At 43.9% G+C, this 21462-nt stretch overlaps 1 protein-coding gene across 1 annotated transcript in view; it reads right to left on the bottom strand.

Annotated features, from left to right (window-relative positions):
- Positions 1–21462, bottom strand: part of UST (uronyl 2-sulfotransferase) — a 303123-nt gene that overhangs the window by 79954 nt on the left and 201707 nt on the right. Inside the window, exon 5 of the mRNA XM_043457263.1 lies at positions 14178–14331. Coding sequence (XP_043313198.1) covers positions 14178–14331 — 154 coding nt within the window. The remainder of the gene's footprint in view (positions 1–14177; positions 14332–21462) is intronic.

Genomic DNA, 21462 nt, shown 5'->3' with positions numbered 1-21462 from the left:
GATAAGATTTATAAAATTGAGAAAAAGAAAGAAAACATGATCATCGTTAGCTGGGGATATGATGTTAGCTGGTAAACTGGAAAGAATTGCCTGAAAATTTATCTACCAACAGTAGGAGAACTGAGCAAGTTGGTGGAGTTTAAAATAATACACAGACTTTAATAACAGTCATGATAATATGCAACAGTAGCAACAACAACAAAAAAGATAAAATACCAAGAAACAAACTTAAGAACTGTGCGAGATTTAAATGAAGAGAGTTTTAAAGCACTCTCACGGGATATAACAGATGTTTGGACAAACGGAAAAGGCAAAATACATTCTCACATAATAAGACTCAACATAAAGATGTGAATTCTCCCTGTGTTAGTCTAAAACTTAATGTAAACCTGATAAATGATGGTAAGGTTTTCTGAGGATGTATGTGGGGAGAAGGGAGCTGAACAAGCTGATTTTAAAGTTTCTATAGACAAATCAACAAAGACAAAAGAGCTAGGACATTTGGGGAAAAGGTTAATGAAAAGCGATTAGATGTTATCAAATAATAAAATATTTATCATATAATAGTTATTGTATATAACATTAATTATATTAGTCATATTATTGTATATTATATAATAAGATGCATGTTACATAATTACATGCTAGTTTACTCACAAACACATATACACACATACAGTATGTAATTGTGTGTTACTATACTTAAAGACAGAGACCAATGGAACAAAATAAAAAGTCAAAATATTGATCTCACCTAAAATAAAAATTTATTATATCGTAAACATGTCACTTTAGGCTAGTGTGAAGAAACAAATTATTATATAAATGTCGTTGAGATAATCTGTTAACCATCTGGGGAAAAAGAGATTTTGAACTGATATGTTATACTTGATAGCAGAATAAATTTGGGATGGGCCAAAGATTTTAAATTAAACAGTAAGAATTACAACCAAAACCCTGGAAGACACCATGGAGAATTGTTTTAATAGCTTCAAAGAGAAGAAGATCTTTCTAAGTTTAACACAACTTAGAAGCAGCATTTTGCATCATGTCATTTAATTCCTGGCTCAAGAAGCTTGGTGAGTCCTGCCTTCTATGATTAATTCTCAAGTCCTTTCTGCAGCTTTCAAAACTTTGAATAATTTGACCCTATCCTTCCAGTCTTATTGGTTTCCCAAATGAAACAAATGGTAATCAAACCATGCTTCTCACATCCTGTTTCCAAAACTGGCTCATTCTCACTTCCATTTTTCCTATGTTATTCATTGGTTAACCTATCCTTTGTCTCTTGGTTTGTGATGCTTTTTTTCATTGAAGTTTTTTTATTGAGATAATTGTAGATTCACAAGTAGTCATCATGACGCTTTTTGACTAAATAATTATGATAATATAACAAAATCAATGACTAACATTATGCCTAGGGAGAAGAAAGACACAAAAGCGTTTTAAGCAGGCGAAGCTTGACGTCAGATATACATAGTAGACATTATGACTGTGGGTTGGCAGATGACTGGGAGCCAGGCTGCCCAGCTATGAGGCCATTGTAGATATTTGGGTCGAACATGAGGAGGACTTTGTTAATGATGGGGAATGATCTGAGCACAGTCAAGGAGGAAGAACTGACAGTCTTAGCAGACTCAGACTCTGCTTAGCAAACTTAGACTCTGCTAAGACTTAGACTCAGTCTTCCACTGTCTCCCGGAATTTGCTGGGATCCCTGTCTGAATTCTAACAACCTTCACCCAAACCCTTGTCTCAGGCTCTGCATTCAGGAGGATTCCAGGTTAAGTTGCTGGCTAATTGCATATGGGTTGAGGGGTTTGGGGAGGGAAAGCAGGCAGGGATGACTCCTGAGTTTCTTGAACCCAGAGAGAGGTATCACTCACTAATAAGAGAATATAAGAGGAGATGGGTTTCTTTGTATGTGGTAGAGGCAGAAAGTAGGAGTGGATGTTCATCTTGCCACAGCTATTCCCATCACAGGGTCTGATACCTTGTAGGTGTTCAAGATATATTTAAGATGCACATGCAAGTGGAGAGAAGAGATAAACATTGGTGCTCTGTCCACATTTGGATCTGTTATTAAGTGTATACCGAAAGTTGGGCTGGATGTCTGCCAGGTTGCTGCTGAGATTAAAAGAGGAGATCATGTCATACCATCTATGAGAATTACATTTTAGTTAAACATATAAGATATATACAAAAGTGAAACAATTTGAAGGCTTTAGAAGTGATATATATTAGCAAGTAAAATACACTATTTATATTAGTAAGTAAAAAATACATATAATTTACACCGAGTAATAATTTCCTGGAGAAATAAAGATTAGCAGTAATCAGGGTTGACTGAGGCTAATCTTATGTTTTGTTTTGGCTTTTTTGGGGGCCACACCAGGTGGCTTTAGGGATCTCGGTTTCCCAACCAGGGTCTGAACCTGTGTCACGGTAGTGCAAGTCCAGACATTCTAACCACGAGGCCACCAGGAAACTCCCTATTATTTCTGTTTAGATCACTTTTCTTAATCTCACAGGTTTTTACTCATTAGTAGTGGGTCATATATGGAATGCCATAACCATAGTGAGATTTCATTGTCAACAAAGTTTCCACCACCTCTTATTGAACTTGATAATTTCTTTTATACATCTGCTGGTTTTCTTAGCAAGTCTCATCCAAGAGGCCAGTTTGTTTTAAAAACTAGCAGTGAGTGTTTAAAACTCTGCAGAGTGGTGAAGGTAAGCAGTATGATTGAAAAGTCATACTCGTATAACCTTCTTCTTCAGTGCAAAAAAAAAAAAAAATGAGTATAGAAACATCTAGCTGAATGTTGATACAATTCCATTGTATCTTTTCCTTGTAATGTGAAAAACGGAGTTGGAGCCACTTTTTAAAAAGCTTTGTCTTGAAATCAGGCAGGATTTGGTTAAAATTCTTTCATTTATTCAGGAATATCTGCATGGATTTAGGGTCAGAGAAAAAGTGGTCTGTGCCTAGAGGTTGCATGACATTATAGCCAGTGGATCCCCCCACCTGGCTCATACATTCCTGGCTGTCTTCCTAGATAATGGAAATGTCACCTGGGATAAAATCAAACTTCCTATTATATTCCTGACAAACCACACATACTGATGTCATTTCTCCCCTGCCTGAGACACTGATTAGTCAATCATAAAAGGGAACCATAGTGGATTGTTCAGTGTGCTCTGTAGAACTTATTAAGCCAAGACCATCACAATTTCCAGGCTTGACTATTCTATAACTTTTCCAGGCTTCTCAGTGTTTTAATATTATGAGGTGAGTTTGACCTCTCAGTTGCGTTTCAGGACATCGGGCATCTATAGTACCATTTCTATTGAAGATGGCCCAGAAGCTCCAAGGCACTTAGCATGCTTTGGTCTTCCCTTCCCTCAGCACCCATTCCGTTGTTTCTTTTTAAGACTATGCTGGTCCTGACATCTACATTGTCTCCCTCGCTTTGGGAAGAGTCTTCCGACACGGTGCCATATAGACTGTCATTCTCTCTGCTTAGTTTCTATCCTCCTTGTAGTCAGAGACATTTAGCCTTGTCCTTCAATTTCCAGCCATTAGAGGGCAAGGCTGCTGCAGCTAACAGATTTTAAGACTTGTTTTGAGAGAGACTGAGTGAAGCAAGCGTTTCTCCAATTACACACTATCTAATTCAATTTACATTTTTTAGAAAAACTGCCAGCTATTTCATGTTAATATTGACATTTTCATAAGTACTTGCAATTAGAATTCAAGCTGAGATTCCAATAAATCTCTTAGATGTTTTACACTTACTTTTCCTGTTTTCAGATTTTGCAAAATATTTTTGAGAACACATTTAGAGGTCATTCTGCCTTTGGGGAATTTATGCTGTGTATGTAAAACAGTTTGGTAGGAAAAAATATTACAATTTGGCAAAGCAAATTGAGGACAACTACAAAGGTGTGCCAGGTTCTGAAAAACAAGTATTAGGCTGTGAAATTCAAAATTCTAACACTGATAAACTGTCATTAGTTTTTCACTTTATATAAACCTTCACCCCATAACTTTTTTGAGTAGCAAGCTCCCTGGCTGCATTTTAAAGAACATTTCCCAACTGCATTTAAAGTGTAGCCCTATTCACTCACATCTTTAAATTTAACATGTATATGTATTTGTACAAACTGGCCTGCATTTGAAGAAGAGTGACACATATCTCTTTAGAAAAATGGTAATGGATTTCAAATGACTCCACTGACCAAACGAAAAGATGTTCTCATGTTAAAATATTTTGTTCATCAAAGTACTTATTCTCTGTTTTATTGCCTAAAGCATGCTTCCTGAAGTGAGATCTTAAATGTACAGTATAATATACTCTTTGGTTTCTATATAATAAATGTTACTTACTTCAGTTTAAAAGAAAGCTTTTACATACAGAGTATACATAAATACAACATATCTAATACTATGCCATCAAACTCCTTTAGCATCATATGTTTACACGTACCAATTAAAAGTCCAACAAATAAAAAAAATTCCTGAGAGGAAGGTAAATAGAGCTTTTTTAAAATACGCAATGGATACAGAAAGTAAGCTTCTAGAAGATATTCAGGAGATGCATCTGTCAGTAAAACTAACTTCTGCTAATACAGCCAAGAATGGATATGCTGTTATTTCTCAGTAATTATTTTTCAGCCTTAGCTACATGTTGCATCACTTTTGGGGCTTTTAAAAAATCCCAGAGCCCAGACTGCACCCTTGACCGATTAAACCAGAATCTTTGGGTGTGGGACCCAGGCAACAGGAGTTTTAAAAGCCTCCCAGATGATTCCAGTGAGCGATCAGGCTGAGAGCCACCACCTTCATAAATCTAAGCCACCCGTCCCAGCAGGGGTGCAGGCCTGAGCCCCCAGTGAGGGGGCAGCTGCAGCTGGTGGCTGACTCACAGTGAGGGGCGGGGGTCTGGAGCAGATGAGCTCAGCTGACAGGTGGCCAGTGGGATGCACCTGGCTATGCTCTGGTAGCTCGGGTTTGGTGCTCCTGATGGGAGCTTCCATTGAGCAAGCAGGTCAGGCAAACTTGATTTGGCAGCCTCCTCGGGGACATCTGGTGAATCGTTTCTCAGTCCCAAAGCTAAATCCTAAACCCTAAACTCGAAACCCGCTGCTGCAGCCAAGCTGGGCGGCTGACCATAGCGCAAGCCTCAGGCTCTTGGGCTTTGGCACAAACGCCCTGCCCCTGCAGTCCTCCTGACCTTACCCCTGCCTGAATCTGAATCTGTCCCCAAATCTGAGCTCCCACCTTGTCTAGGAAGCTTCCCCCAGTGAGCCCAGCTCTCACTGATTTCTTTCCTCTCCTGAATTCTCAGGCTGAAGTGTCTGCAGCATTCTTTTGCTAATTAATCATGCCCCAGCCAATGACAGTTCCTCAAGTTTGGGTCTTCTGTTGCCAACCAGGCAGTCAGCAAATGGAAGGACAGTGAGGCGTTCCCCACCGTAAATGCTCCCCTATCTCCATCCCTGCCCCCACCTAGAGCTGCTCCTTATGCATGGTTCTCGCTCTGTAAATACTTGCTCCTTGACTGTTTATCTCCCACTTGATCACTGCAGCAGCCTCAGATTAACTGGAGCCCTTCTGTACACTCTATGTTGAAGTTAAAGCCATTTTTTTTCCAAAATGTAAATCTTAGGATCCCATGTAAACATGCTCCCCCACTTAAGGCCTGCTTTAAACCCTTTAGAGTCTCCCCAGTCCTCTTGAACAGGCCCTGGGAAGTTCTGTGGGGTCCAACCTCTGCCTGCCCACCCTGCAGGATTCAGCTCTTTCCTTTCTCCCTCAGTTCCCCCTGCTCTAGCCTCCCTGGTACTTCCCCTGTGTTCACTTTGTTCCCCTCTGCCACAGGCCCTTTGCATGTGCTGTTCCTGATGCCCAGATATTCCTCCTTCTCTTTCCCTTCACATCTTAGTTCAACCATCACTCCTCTGACCTCTAGACTTGCCAACTATGTCCAGAGAGTGGCACATTTCTCTGTGTTGTAAAATGTGAGCCAGTTACATTTCACATGAATTTATGTGGTTTGGGAATTAATACCTGCCTCCCTTGGAGGACTCTGAGCTCTATGAGGACAGACATAGGGTCTATTTTTGCTCAGCATTTTATTTCCAGTTCTGATTATTATGCTCGTCACACAGAAAGCACTAAATCATTAATAAATGAATGAATGATGAATGAGTGGATGGATGGATGGATGAGTCACTAGTAGAAGTAAAAATAAAATGTATGACTGGCCCCTTGGTTCTGCAGACCAGAGACAGGGAAGCCCTAGCTTGGCGTCACTGCATGGCCGCATGCCACAGTGGAGAGCAGATGTCTCACCGGTGGCTGGGACAAGCCAAGTTTCAGAATGCCTGTCATGCTCACAACCCCTCTATAGTTCCCTCAGTTCCCACAGTCACAGCGACACTGTGGTGGGCAGAATAATAGACCCCAAAGATGTCCACACCTTAATCCCTGGGACCTGTGAATTTGGCACCTTATACAGAAAAAAAATGGTTCTGCAGATGTGATTAAGGTTACAGTCCTTGAGATGGGGAGATGATTCTAGACTGTCTGGATGAGCCCAATGGATTCACAAAAGTCCTTAAAAATGGAGAACCCTTCTCAGGTGGGTTAGAGAAATGAGATAAGAAAAGAAGGGGGAGAAATGTGAACCAGCATTTCTGATCTTCCAGTTCTGTAGGTCAGAAGTCTGGACACAGGTCCCACTGGGCTAAACTCAAGCTGTTGCCGAAGCTGATTCCTTTTTGGAAGCTTGAGTGGAAGACTCATTTCCTTGTTCATTTGGGTGGTTGAGAGAATCCATGTCCTTTGGATACAGACTGAGATCACACTGTCTTGCTGCTGGTCAGATGTGTGCTATTCTCATTTTCTAAAGGCATCTTTGCTCCTTAAACCGTGGTCCTCTTCTTTCATCTTCCAAGAAACCGGTGGTGGATTGAGTCTCAGGGATACTCCAGGTATTGCTAAACCACAGAGCTCATCTTTGGTTCTCTAAACACCTGCGACCCCTGCTTTCGACACACCTCTGGAGGAATGGATGTCAGAGACATCTCTCTCCAGGGCAGCACCTTCATCCTCTGTGTGGCTCAGCGTGTCAGAGCCTGTCGCCCCGCACACCTCTCCTCCCCACCCTCCGGGGTAAGAACGCACCACTTTGGGGACTTTACAAGCACTTGCCTACACCAGCTTAGATTTCCAAGTAAATAAACATAGGACAAATGGGTGCCAGCAGGCTGGGATCAAAACGTTGTCTCCAGCTGTTGGGAACACAGAGAAGCGGTTTCCTTAGAAACGGATTCCCAGGAGAAGGGGTCTAGTGGGGCCATCTGAGAGCTCAGCAGAAGCGGACCTGATGGTTCAGGACACAGCCCAGGGTAGTCTGAACCGCAGGAGAGCAACAGCAGCTGCTGGCTCCCCAGAGGAGAAAAACACCCCCACTTGCCCTGTTTTATAGGAAATGAGTGGTCTCTGGAAGCCACTGACAGAGCCAGGGGTGTGAAAGCATTAATTCCAAAATGTGTTTTGGAAAGTTTTAGCTCTCAGGGCACTTCTCTGTAGAATGTTCAGTTTATTTTCTTTGAGAAGGCTGTGAAACAGACAAGGTAACATGTTCCCATTGTACAGATGAGAAGAGTAAGGTTCACGGAGGCTAAATCCATTGGCTTGAGTCACCCAGCTGGGGCAGCAGAGAACAGAAGCTAAGTACACCATGTCCTGGGCTGCTTGCTCAGCCCGCAGTCACAGGCCAAATCTAAACTAGATGGAGACAAAGAGCATGACTTTCTTACCTTCGAAGCTTTGGAAAATACAGATATTTACCGAAATACGTAAAAAGCAGATGATCCAAATCACTTATTCGTTTTCTTCCTTTAAGAAGAATGATGCTTGAGGGATGAAGGGACAGCCTGAGGTTTCATTCCCAGGACAGACTCAGCCAGTCAGGACTGAGTGGAAATTTCCAGAAACGAGTATTTCATAGATACACTTCCAAAGCTAGGGGTGCTCAGAGCCCAAAGCTTTCAAGCAGATTAAAACGCATAGCTTTCTGAAAACCTTTGCTGATGCTGGCCCATGTTCAGGCTTCTCCAGAATCCAACATGATTCACTGAATTCTTTATGAATTAAGAAGCTGTAAATTACACATCTTTTCTTTTAAACATGCATTACTTTCCACGCTTTACAGCCAAGACGAATAAACAGCATCACAGAGGCAGTTCTCTCCCTGGGAAAATGCCTTTCCCTCTCTTTCTGCTCTACAAATGGTGGATCACCTAGGGAAGGGTCATCTGGTGAAGTTGCAGGAAATTTGGGTAAAGAGTTCAACTGGACATTTTTGTTGTTGTCTGAAAATGCCAAGTGGTATCTCTGCAGAAGTGTTCACCATGAACCTTTCTCAGGCCAGGTTTTAGGCAAACAACAAGCAAAAATAAAATAAAATAAAATCACACAAGTATAACTGACAGAGCGGAAATGGCAGCTGTTTTCAGGGAAATTTGGGGACTGGAGAAGGGAGTGGCTTCCAGGGAACAAGACGCTCTCCCTCGCTTGTAAATCACAACAGTTGCTCTTCATCAGCAGACATTCATTCTCCTTAACTGCATTCTGGGTGCCAGGTATTTCCTTGCCCTGGAAGTAAAGCAGCCTGGACTCCGGCTGGACAAAAGTCTCAAGCCCTGGCACATGTCCACGTGTGCCTGCACTCAGATCCGCCCCACCTCCCGAGCCTAAAACCAAGAAAGGACGCAGCCACCGCTGCAATGGGGAGCCAAGTGCCTGGCTCTGGACAGAGGGAAATGAGCCGCAGAGAACCGTCTTTTCATAGCATGGCTGCTGGACCCTGAATCTGTACCCATTCTAGCAATAATTTATGGTAAAATCATTTTCTGATAAATAAGTGAAGATTTTTCGGAGAGAAGTAGACACTCTTAGAAAACCTGTTTTCAGAAAATATGGAAAATAGCTCTAAGATGCTTGAGTATTTGAAAAAAAATTGTTATAACAGCTATGTCTTTGTGAAGATGTGTCAGATGAAATGATTTTTCTCAAAAACCGTGGGACCTGGCCCACTCGTCTTCTCCCTTTTATCATCCAGGAAGTAAAACATAAGGTCCAAGTGATCCAACAAGACAGGTATGGAGTCAGGAGGCCTGGCTTCTACGCTGGGCTGGACACCTAGCCCATCACTAGACCCAGGCCCCGTTCTGCATCCAAGAGAAGAGAGGCTCCTCACGACGGACCTTCAGGAACCCTACAATCCCTGTGCCTATTTCCATTTTCTTCCCAACCAGCTGGCATCACAGATAATATTTCAGCCCCCAAGCCCCCACCCTCTCTCAGCTGTATGCTAAGCAGCTCTGCAAGGCCCACAGCCAGGAGCAGAACTGCCTTATTTTTGGCAACTGGATAAAGCAAAGGGCTTTGGAGCAAGCACTGGGGTCTGGAATCAAGTGGGGACACCAGTGGCCCCGTCTCGGGCCAGCGCCCATAACTCCATGTGTGAGCAGCGAAAGGCCTTGCCGCTTAGTCCCCGAGGGGGTGGCTGCCCTGCCTGCCCACTTGGGCTCGCCGGCCTCCCCTCTCGGGCCCTCACCCCCAGGCAGGGCCTCGCTGAGGGGACCCGGCCTCCTCACAGCTGCCCTGCACCCCAGCGAGACACAAACAACACTCTCTTTTGAATGAAACAACTGACCACCCAGGCTTGCCAAAATGAGGACAGGCTCTGAAAGGGGGCAGTTTTATTCCAAGGGTCTAATGGGATAGAGAAGAGGGAATAAAAAGTTTCAGCTATTAAAAAAAAAAAAGGCAATACACTGGCTTCTTCCAAATAAACAAACCATCCTTTGAACAAGAGAACGGCCTCCTAATGGGGTCAGACTGGAGCTGGATCATGAAGGAGTCACGTGTCCTGGGCCCTCCCCGCTCTCTGCTCCCCGATTCTCCCTCTGCTGTTTTGGGGGAGCCCAGGGCTCTCCTGCTGGGGCCCAGCCAAGGAATGAGCCGAGCTCATCTGACATGGGCCCTTCTCAGGACACGGTGATTTACGTGTGGAATGGGGGTCCCTGCAAATCTCTGAAGGTAGAATTCCAGGCAGGGAATTTCCCCAGAATCTCTCATATCATAAAGGCTCTTCAAAAATGCAACTTATCTCCATTACCAGCTTTCAACATTTTATGGGCTTAAAAAAAAAGCTGACGCTCCAATACTTTGGCCACCTGATGTAAAGAGCTGACTCATTGGAAAACATTCTGATGCTGGGAAACATTGAAGGCAGGGGGAGAAGGGGGCAACAGGGAATGACACGGTTGGATGGCATCATTGACTCAATGGACATAAGTTCGAGCAAACTCCGGGAGATAGTGAAGGTCGGGGAAGCCTGGTGTGCTGCAGTCCATGGGGTCACAAAGAGTCAGACTCAACTTAGCCACTGAACAACAACTAATTCAGCCACTCTTCTGAATACCAGGGACAGAGATGGAACTCTGATCTTATCTTATTCTCAAAGATCTTACTGGCTGTTGGGAGCAGAGGACAAATGTGAAGATATTATATCACCCAGAGAAATGACATAACCAGCAGTTGGTGGGAGCACTGAAGAATATTAGAACATCCATGTACAGTTGTGTAGGTTGTGCACTGCACAACTGTAAGGTCTCTCTCCCACAGACCCTATTTTCAATCAAATCCCCTGGAAACTTTGAGTGTGAGGATGCTTGTGAGACTTCAGAACAAGAACTGAGGCTTCAGACAGATATAAGTCTAGAGTTCAACTAGAAGGGAGGAGTCCTGACTCCCAGAAAAAAGGGAGAGAATTGCTGAGGGTGTTTGTGGGCTTGTGAGATGATGCAACCCCTGCTGGGAGGCAGGTTCAGCTTTCTAGAGGAGATTCAGGAGAAAGAATCACTGATTAAGATGTGTATAGTTTGTGACAGGGCTTAATCTCCAAAATATACAAACATTTCATACAACTCAACAACAGAAAAACAAACAACCAAATAGAAAAATGAGCAGAAGACCTAAACAGACATTTCTCCACAGAAGAAATACAAAAGGCCAATAGGCACATGAAAAGATGCACAATATTAATAATTATTGGGGGTGGTGGTTTAGTTGCTAAGTTGAGTCCAATTCTTTGTGATCCCATGGACTATAGCCCACAAGGCTCCTCTGTCCATGGGATTTCCCAGGAAAGAACACTGGAGTGGGTTGTCATTTCCTTCTCCAAGAGATCTTCCCAACCCAGGGATCAGACCCAGGTCTCCTGCATTGCAGGTGGATTCTTTACTGACTGAGCCACCAGGGAATTGCTAATTATTAGAGAATTGCAAATCAAAACTATAATGAGGTAGTCATTGTCATCAGTCAGAATGGCCATCATTAAAAAGTCTTCAAATAACAGATGCTGGAGAGGGTGTGGAGAAAAGGGAACCGTTCTAGAGTTGGTGGGAATGTTGGTTGGTAAGTTGGTGCATCTACAATGGAAAACACCATGGGGTTCCTCAGAAAACTAAAAATAGCATTATCATATGATTCAGCAATCCCACTCCTGAGCATATATCCAGACAAAACTCTAATCCAAAAAGATACATGCACGCCTATGTTCATAGCAGCACTATTCACAATAGCCAAAACATGGATACAACCTGAATGTCCATCGACAGAGAAATAGATAAAGAAGATGTGATATATGTATACAATAGAATACTACTCAGCCATGAGAAGAATGAAATAATGCCATTTGCTGCAACATGGCCAGAACTAGAGATTATCAAACTAAGTGAAGTAAGTCAGAAAGAGAAAGACAAATATCATATGATAACCACTTATGTGTTATTTAAAATTTGACACAAATGAACCTATCTGTGAAAGAGAAACAGACTCACAGACATAGAGAACAAATTTGTAGTTGCCAAAAGGGAAGGAGGTGGGGGAGGAATGGAATGGGAGGTTAGCGGATGTAAGCTATTATATATAGAGAGGATAAACAACAAGGTCCTACTGTATAGTACAGAGAACTATATTCAGTATCCAATGATAAACCACAGGGGAAAAGAATATCAAAAAAAGAATGTATATATATGTGTGTGTAATGAATCACTTTGCTATACAGCAGAAATTAACACAACATTGTAAATCAACTATACTTCAAAAAAAAAAAAAGGTGGGCATGATTTGGAGCTATTCATTTTACTTCTCAATTCAAAGTTATAACAGCGACTCACAGGGCCTTATATGGTGCGTGGTCTCTAAGACTTACCTCTCCAAATTCACCTCCTGCCACCTCCCTGCCCCCACCCCTCACTCTATACTAGCCGCCCCCCTTTTTCCTGCTGGTTTCTGAATGACACACACAAGTGCCCACTCCAGGCCTTCGCTCCAGTTCCCCTCTCTACTTGGGGTGGTGTTCTCCCAGCCAACTGCAGGGTCAACTCTATCTCTCATCCTAATCATCGCTGATATGTCAGATCCAATGCCTCCCCTGATCTGCTTATTAACATCGCAGCCGGTTCCCTGCCTGCCACCACCCACTGCCCACATGACGGATCCCTGGGACTGCCCCTTCACTTTCCCTGATCACTTTTCACCTTCTGGTAGACTATGAATTTACTTATTACCTACGTTAATATTTGAAGAGTAGGATTCATAAAACTTGTTTTCAAATCTTTGGTTTTTTGGCATCCTCTGCTGTAACTTGGTTCTCACTAGTATTGGCTTGAACCAGAAACTTTGCAAGATATTTGGATTACATGGAATATGCTCTATGTTTTCAAAAAACATAACAGGCTAATCGGGTCCAATACAAACAATAAAGACATTATTCCTCTAGTTAAGTGGTTCTATATTCTGAATATGTACTCATCATTATAAAAAATATGTGCTTGTCATAATAAAAAATATAGAGCCATATTCATAACATATAAAGGAAAAGATAAGAAGAGTTTTTGCCATCATAATGGAAAGAGAAAAAAAGTAAAAGCCACTTTAAAAATATATCATCAGAATACTTTCCTGAAGCATTAGGTAGTTGAAAAAATGCTGAATGGCCAGTAAAAAGCCCTTGTTTCTAGTCTCCGCCCATCTCTAACTAGCTGTGTAGCATTCGATAAGATACTTCTGTGCATCTCAGTTTTCTCAATTCTAACTGCGGATTTTAAGACTTGAAAGTGATATTGTTGAAAAATGCTCCATCCTCCAAACACATACTGTCCTTATGCTTTTTAAAATCAAATGAGGAAAGAGAACTTGTGCTGGAACTGTAACTAACACTACTCTTCTTTAGCTCGAGGATGCTTCTGTGTACACACCAGTGGTGGGCATGGCCTCTGTGTTGCAGGCCAGCAGTGGAGGCAGATTTGCACTGAGCCATCCACACATTCTTCTCTCTTTTCTGGGCCTGAGAGCCCAGGATGGTCCGGGTGAACCCAACAGGCTCCTGCAGACACAGAGGCCAGGGTTTCAGCCTCTTTAACAATAGGCTCTAAGCCCTCAGCAAGCATTTGTCAATCTAGGTACAAAGTAGTGGGAAACACATCTTTTATTCTGGAGCTGACGATAAGATGCACTACTTTCATCTGTTACCAACTCCAAGCTGTGGAAGCAACTCTTGCGATCAAAATCAACATCCCTGTGACATCAAGGGTCCCAAAATAAGGTCCAGAAAAGCCAACAAATTTCACTGAGATGCCTGATTCTCTTGCACTGTGGTGGAAAGAACCTTGGACTTGGAGTAAGAGGACCTGGAAATAGTCAGTCATGGTTGTGTTCACATTCTTTTGGAATCTTAGGGTCCTCATCTCAAAGTACCCCTCCCTCATGGAGTTGTCATGGGATCAGGTGTGAGTAAGTACTCTGTGACCTTTTAAAAGAAATTCCCAAATGCACCAAAACAATAGTGCTGGTCAGGATTCCCTGGGAAAGACTGTTTCTTCTCCAGGACCTGAAATCAACACTAAAGAAAAACTGAGGAAAACATGATTAGAAAGTCATTTGAGAAAATGTTTGGATCTGAATGAACTGGAAAATTAATTTTTCACTGGCAAAAACCTGCTTCCTGAAGCAGTGCCCTCATCACATGGAGCTCAAGGACCAGATGACCCCGAGGCGGGGGGGACCACATATTTGAGGCAACAGGACTCACCAGGTAGCGCTCCTCCTGCCTCATGCTGGGGGTGCGAATCATGTGATTCTGTTCTCCTCGCCAGTCTCCAAAGCGACGGAAAAAATAATTGGATAAAAACCGGTTGACAGGATCTCTGATGATGTTGATGTAGACAGGCTGGTCTCCTCCAAACCTAAGATGCACACAAACATGAAGCTGGTCACAAACCATCCTTTCTGGAGGAAAATCAAGCCCACGTACACACTGGTTCCCCTCTAGGTAAGCACATCATCACCAGAGGACCCTGTCTGCTCAGTCACTAAGTCGTGTCCAGCTCTTTGCAACCCCATGAACTGCAGCCCACCAGGCTCCTCTGTCCAAGAATACTGGAGTGGATTGCCATTTCCTCCTCCAGGGGATCTTCCTGACCCAGGGATCGAACCAGCATCTCCTGCACTGGCAGGCGGATTCTTTACCAGGGAAGCCACTGCACAGGTACCAGTGAACAATCAAACCAGCAGGCAGTGTTTCCTGGTGGTAACACTTACTATCCTGCAGGATATTTCAGGAACCTACTGAGAGGCTGTGAAGACTGGGAGTCAGCACTGCGCAAAATGCAGGAATCGTCACCGTGAACGTATAGATACGGTCTCGTTTTCTCACAAGGCTGGAGGTCTCCAGGGAGGGGCCACACTGAACTGGGTTTTGTATCCATTACCAGGGTCTGGAACAGACCCACTGACCCTCATGGAATGTTTTGACTGCCTGGTAAATTCTGAATGCCTCACTGGAGGATATGGTACTTATTCTACATTCTAATTAGAACAGTCTCAGGTTAGGGGCTCTGCAGGAAGTGGAGAATAACAGCCAAGATGTATTAAATGCTCCCTGTTCACCTTGCTGTAAATATTTTGTAAACAACTCACTGAAGCCTCATGACCCCTTGTGTGTGCGTGCTAAGTCACTTCAGTTGTGTCCAGCTCTTTATGACCTTATGGACTGTAGCCCACCAGGCTCTTCTGTCCATGCGGTTCTCCAGGCAAGAATACTGGAGTGGGTTGCTGTGCCCTCCTCCAAGGGGATCTTCCTGACCTGACCCAGGGATCGCGTCTCTTAAGTCTCCTGCATTGGTAGGCTGGTTTTTTACCACTAGCGACACCTGGGAAGCCCTCATAAAACCTCAGTGGAGTAGAAATTGTAAGTATCCCCATTTATACTGGGGAAACAGAGGCAAGGAGCGCTTAACTTGTGGCTGAGCCAGGATATGAACCCAGGCAGTCTGGCTCCAGAATCTGTGCTCTGAACCATGGAAAGAAGATTCCAGAGCTGAGGCAAGTTACAATGTAAACAATAACGTGAACACAACAGAAAACAATATAATTGTCCTCAAATGATGGTGAAGGGGTTTCAGATAAAAATAGAGCCAATGTCTAGCTGTTGCATTTTAATTCCTTCCACAAAGGGATTAGACAAATGCGCTGAAAGCTGGTCTAAGAGCGAGGCCTTCCCCAGGCATAAGGATCAAGTTGGCTAAATTTGTCTTAAAGATTCCTCCCCCTTCTCTTTGAACTGTCTGGAAGCAATGACCCTGAAGAGCCTGGGAGAACACTCGGGGAGCTCCGAGCAGAGGTCTTGCTCTGGGAACCTCCTGAGGGCCCACAGGCTTCTCTCACCCCATGACCTTCTGATGAGGACACCCAGACATTCTGTCAGGGGTCAGAAAGAGCTCAGAGAAAACAAACTGACGTGACCCTGCTCCCACCTTTCCAGCCGGCAGACTCTTCACCTTTCAAAACACAGCCCAGAATCACCACCACATCCTTCCCCAGTGAACTCCCGTCCTCGTGTCGGTCCCTTCCTCCTCTGGCTCCAAGAGTTCTTTCCAGCACTGTGTGTCCGGGTCTGCCTCTCCCATCAGACTTGTGACTCCAGAAGCCAGAACAATGTTCTTAGACACAGCGTGGTACGCAGTAGGTGCTCAACCAATTAAGACATGAAAGCCAGGGGGGGTGCATCTCAGTTCATAAATTTCAGCCACTATTACAGCATCCAAGTGGTGTTGGTGGTAAAGAACTCGTCTACCAATGCAGGAGACATAAGAGATGCTGGTTCAATCCCTGGGTCAGGAAGATCCCCCAGAGGAGGGCATGGCAACCCACTCCAGTATTCTTGCCTAGAGAATCCCATGGACAGAACAGCCTGGTGGGCTACTGTCCACGGGGTTGCAAAGTTGGACATGACTAAAGAGACTTAGCACATGCACACACACGCACATGTATGTAAAGGAAAGTAGACATAATGAGTCACAGATCCTATTTATTTTGTGTATTAATTTATTAATTTTGTGTGTGTGTGTGTTTGCATTTTTAAAGAAAATCTTCCGAGAGAAGAATCCAAAGTCAGACGAAGCTATGACTCTGATGGTGTGATTTCAGGCACCAGGCGTGTGAATGCCATTCCAGACCCTTGAATACATCACACTGGAAAACACACTGTTCAAGAGCAGGGTTAGCCAGGCCAACACGACTCTTGTCAGCTTCCAGACGTACACAAGGTGACATTCACACAGCTGAGTGAACAACTAACTAGTTCCAGAAGTCAGCTGTGCCAACCACGGATAACCACAAGCACCCTGGATGTATCTGCCTCTTTTTAATTAAACTGGGTTTCATATCCATGACAAACAGCAACCAAAGTAAGTAGGGTTAGGGATTAGAAGGACAAAGCACACAGATGGTGAATGCAACTCAACCCTCAAACTGCAACGTGCTTTTAAAAACCTCAACTGTGCTTCTTTGGTCTTGTAAAGAATGACTATTTATGCTTAATAGCATAAAAGCAGGGTCCTACAAATCCATGCAGGGCCATCCACCAACGGTCAGTAGGGTCACAAAGAGTCAGACAGACTGAAGTGGCTTAGCACCCATGCAGGTCCTCCTACTACAGTAGTTTTATGATTGCAAACAGCTTTTGGAAGTATACATACATATATATATATATATATTTTAGTTGTGGTAAAATACACAGGCAAAATTTACCTTTTCCACTACTTGTAAGGGTGCATTACAGTGGCATTAAGTACATTTACACTGTAGAGCAACCATCCCCAGAAGCCATCTCCCATCTCCAGAGCTTTCTCATCTGCCCAAACTGAAATTCTGTGCCCTGCCTGCTTCCTCCTCACTCCTGGCAAGTTCCATTCCACTGAAGGTATATCTTCTTTTTCATCCCTGACCTAAAAGCAGAGGTTAGTCCGTGGGGCTTCCCTAGTTGTCCAATGGTTAAGAATCACCTTCCAATGCAGGGGATGTGAGTTCAATCCCTGCTCAGGGAACTAAGATCCCACACGCCACAGGGTAACTGAACCTAAACTCTGCAACTAGCGAAAGCCCATGTGCTGAAGACCCAGCACAGCCAAAAAAAAAAAGTAGAGGTTATTCCTGCTCTGCTAACTTCATCAAAAAATGAAGAGTATCCGAGGCTAATGGGCCAGGCTTTGATCCCTGTCGGTGAGTGAGGAAGGAGACGCTTTGAAATGAGAGAAAGGCCATCATGGAAAAGGTTGTGATTGTTTGGGGGGCAGGGTGAGGGGCCGCCTGCGGGAGGAGGAGGGGGAGGTGGTTAGTTAATGGCCCTTTGCCAGAACAAGTGGAAGGGTCTCCCTCCATCCTCACAACTTCATTCAGTGGACACTGTGGTCCTTGGCGCCCATGACATAACCTGCCATCATACAATGCAAGCAGAGGCTGAGCCCCTCAGCGATCCCTGCGGTAAGAGAGGCGGGAACTTCCGGCAAGCCGTCGGGGGGTGGAGACAAGTGGGTGAGGGTGGGGCACCTGAGGTCAGCTTCCTGCTGGGAAAGGAAAGACGACCTGAGGAGACAGGAAGCAAGGAGATGACGAGGGGGGAGGTCCTTCGAGGAGGGCAGTGAGGTGGGTTCAGGGCAAGTCCAGATTATACGGATCCCAGGTATAATGGGCCGGCCAGGTGTGTGGGCTCATGGGGCCCACAGAAAGTCCACTCACTGTGGAGGGAAAAGAGAAAAGGGAGACAGTGCCATTTTCAGAAGATGAGCCTGGCCTTGTCTACACAGGATAAACTCACAGGACACTCTCATTTTGAAAATTGAACTTTCAGGCTATGTTTAAGTGGGTAAAGACCGCATTCAGTAAGTGCTAACATGGGTTCTGTTTGATGCCCTCTTCAAAGATGGAGGCATCTGTCACCATTACAAAAGAGTTGCAGGACACAATTAAAATGGATGACTTTGCTAATGAGAGTGAAAACAAAGTCAGCATTTAGAAATAAAACGTGGAAACCCATTTGAATTATGGAATTAGCAAGATCAGATTTGTTTTGTTAAATGATGCCATCAGGAAACAGACCTTGTTCACACTGGTAACCAGGACCTCCCTTCAAGGGAAGAACCATGTCCAAAACTCACATGGTGTCCTTGGACGCAACCTGCCTGCTTCTCTAGCGATCGATTGATTTTTAAATGTTTTGCTTTCTCAGGTTAGTGCTGGCATTGGAGCCACCTTCAAAGACAAACGAGGAAAGAGAAACGGATGCAAAGATGGGTGAGGGGGTCATGGGTGAGAAAGGAAGAGACAAAAAACAAAGTTAAGAGAAATGGTAGTTTGAGGTCAGATAATCTCACCATTCACTTGGACTATTTTCATAGCACTGCACTCTGACACAAGCCTTCACAGTGTTTTCCCTGTAAGACCCAAGTTGAGGGTCAAGGGAAACTGTAGATTGGAAAAAGAATTACTTCCCCCACCAAAAAAAAAAAAAAACTTAGAAAACAAAGGAAATGTGGGGGCGGGAGCAGGGAAGATGAATTGTCTGTCACAGTCTTGATGATCTAAGACATACTTGAAGAGATGGTCTTGGGAAGTTGAACTTTTTCAAAAATTTTAATTCTTTAGTTGACTTTGACAACTGCAAACAGGTTCATGAAACCAGAGTACACAAATATTAAGTGATGTACTTAAAACATCACAACAAAATAGCATCTTTTGGTCAAAGTAATTTTGATTCGGTTCTCTAGGTAGGCCGGGTGAAAAACATTTGTCTGGCCTGAACTTTCAGGTGGCTCAAAAACTGAAAGAGTGGTGCACATCTTCAGGGAATACAAACTGATTTGAGGTTTCTGCTGACATTGTAGTGTTTATCTCCTCTGGCAGGAAGTCTTCCCTGAGGCAACTACAAAAATACCAGTTTGGTCTGATAGTATTGTTTTCCACGCTTGAATTGATAAAAATGGATATGGTGAAACTGTTCCATCTAGGTCCCAGGAGGCTCAGCGGTACAGAATCCACCTGCCAATGCAGGAGACACCAGAGACTCAAATTCAGTCCCTGAGCTGGGAAGATCCCCTGGGGAAGGAAATGGCAACCCACTCCAGTATTCTTGCTTGGGAAATCCCATGGACAGAGGAGCCTGGTAGGCTACAGTCCAAGGTGTCGCAAAGAGTTGGACACGACAGAGCATGCACCTTTACCTTTATTTTAGGTCTGAAAAAGGGAGGAAAAGATGGAACAAACAGGACAAGATGCCTAGATGATGAATAAATGAAATTTATTGAATTGCCAGAAACTCACAGGATAGCATTTTACATTACTCGGAGTATCTAAATTCCAAGATAAGAATACCACATTTACTGGAAAAGAAGAAATAAGGAGAGATTCATTTCAGTATAATGCCATACACTTCATGAGTTCAGACCATAAGTGTACAAAAGAAAGTGTTGGGAACAAGGTTAGACTTTCATTCTTACATTCTGCTCCCCCACAAGTGTTTTGCTGCATGTCAACACTGTAAGGAAGATTAGAAATAAAACATCAAGTAAGAATATTAGGTTGCAGCATCAATTCTTCTCTTAATAACCTCTTAAAACAATGTTTCTCTTGAAACAATGCCTGTCAGCAGCAATCAAGGTAGATGTCTTAAGAGCAGCTTAATTGTCTCTATGCCTTATAATTCAAAATATAGAACTCAGTTTTAAAAGCATATGAAAGCTTTCTTAATGAGTCCCAACACAGATGTTTTCTCTGTTAATTGTGTAATTGGGGACTTTCCTTACATGCCCACGGTTCACTGTTTATACCCAAGAAATTTTCCTGAAATAAAACTGTTCCCTTGAAAAAGAAAGGCTGATGCTTTAAATTCCTATGTTTAGTGAAAGTAACAGTCCTGTACTTGAGAGTCCCTTGGACTGCAAGGAGATCCAACTAGTCCATCCTAAAAGAGATCAGTCCTGGGTGTTCATTGGAAGGACTGATGTGAAGCTGAAACTCCAATACTTTGGCCACCTGATGCGAAGAGCTGACTCATTGGAAAAGACCCTGATGCTGGGAAAGATTGAGGGCAGGAGGAGAAGGGGACAACAGAGGATGAGATGGTTGGATGGTATCACCAACTCGATGGATGTGGGTTTGGGTGGACTCCGCGGGTTGGTGATGGACAGGGAGGCCTGGCGTGCTGCGGTTCATGGGGTCGCAAAGAGTTGGACACGACTGAGTGACTGAACTGAACTGAACTGAACTGAACAGTCCTGTAATGTATTCAAGTTCAATTTGTCCTTCCCTGTATATTTATGGAGGTCTTGTAGCTGAGGCCATGGGCCTCGTGCATGTGGGGTGGGAAGAGACGGTGAGATTGAGCCCACAGTCAGCATGAGTTTATACCAGCTGATCAGACTGGTCTCTGATTTTTCCTGCTTATACCTCATCACTGCCGTTCCATTTCTGCTATGCCCACACTTGAGACCCCAATTTACGGGGTTGCTTTCCATCCTTCTCTTTGTCCAGTTTTAGCTTTTGCTGGTCCCTGGGCTGCCAACGCCCCTTCCCTTTGTTTGTCTATAGCTGGCCCATTGGTAGTGGCTCCTGCTCCAGGAGGGAGGGTCTTGCCTCCCACTTCCCCTGGGAACATCCAGTGACTCTTTCTCCTAAAACTCATCATACTGCATGCCTCTCCTTCCTTAATGGAAGAAACTTTCAGTTCCCTGAATGCAAGGACAACATTTCTTTTCTTTTCTATGTTTTTAATATTTATTTATCTGTTTGGTTGTGCTGGGTCTTAGTTGCTGCATGCGAACTCTTGGGGCTTCCCTAGTCACTCAGCAGTAAGGAATTCACCTGCCAATGCAGGAGACACAAGTTCAATCCCTGGGTCAGGAAGATCCCCTGGAGAAGGAAATGGCAACCCACTCCAGTATTCTTGCCTGGAGAATTCCATGGACAGAGGAGCCTGGCTAGCTATAATCCATGGGGTTGCAGAGTTGGACATGGCCTACGACTAAACCACCACCAGGGGA

This window comes from Cervus canadensis, chromosome 33, assembly GCF_019320065.1.
Source record: "Cervus canadensis isolate Bull #8, Minnesota chromosome 33, ASM1932006v1, whole genome shotgun sequence".
NCBI lineage: Eukaryota > Metazoa > Chordata > Mammalia > Artiodactyla > Cervidae > Cervus > Cervus canadensis.
Note: the sequence above shows the minus strand (reverse complement) of the source record. Positions and strands in the feature narration are given on the sequence as shown.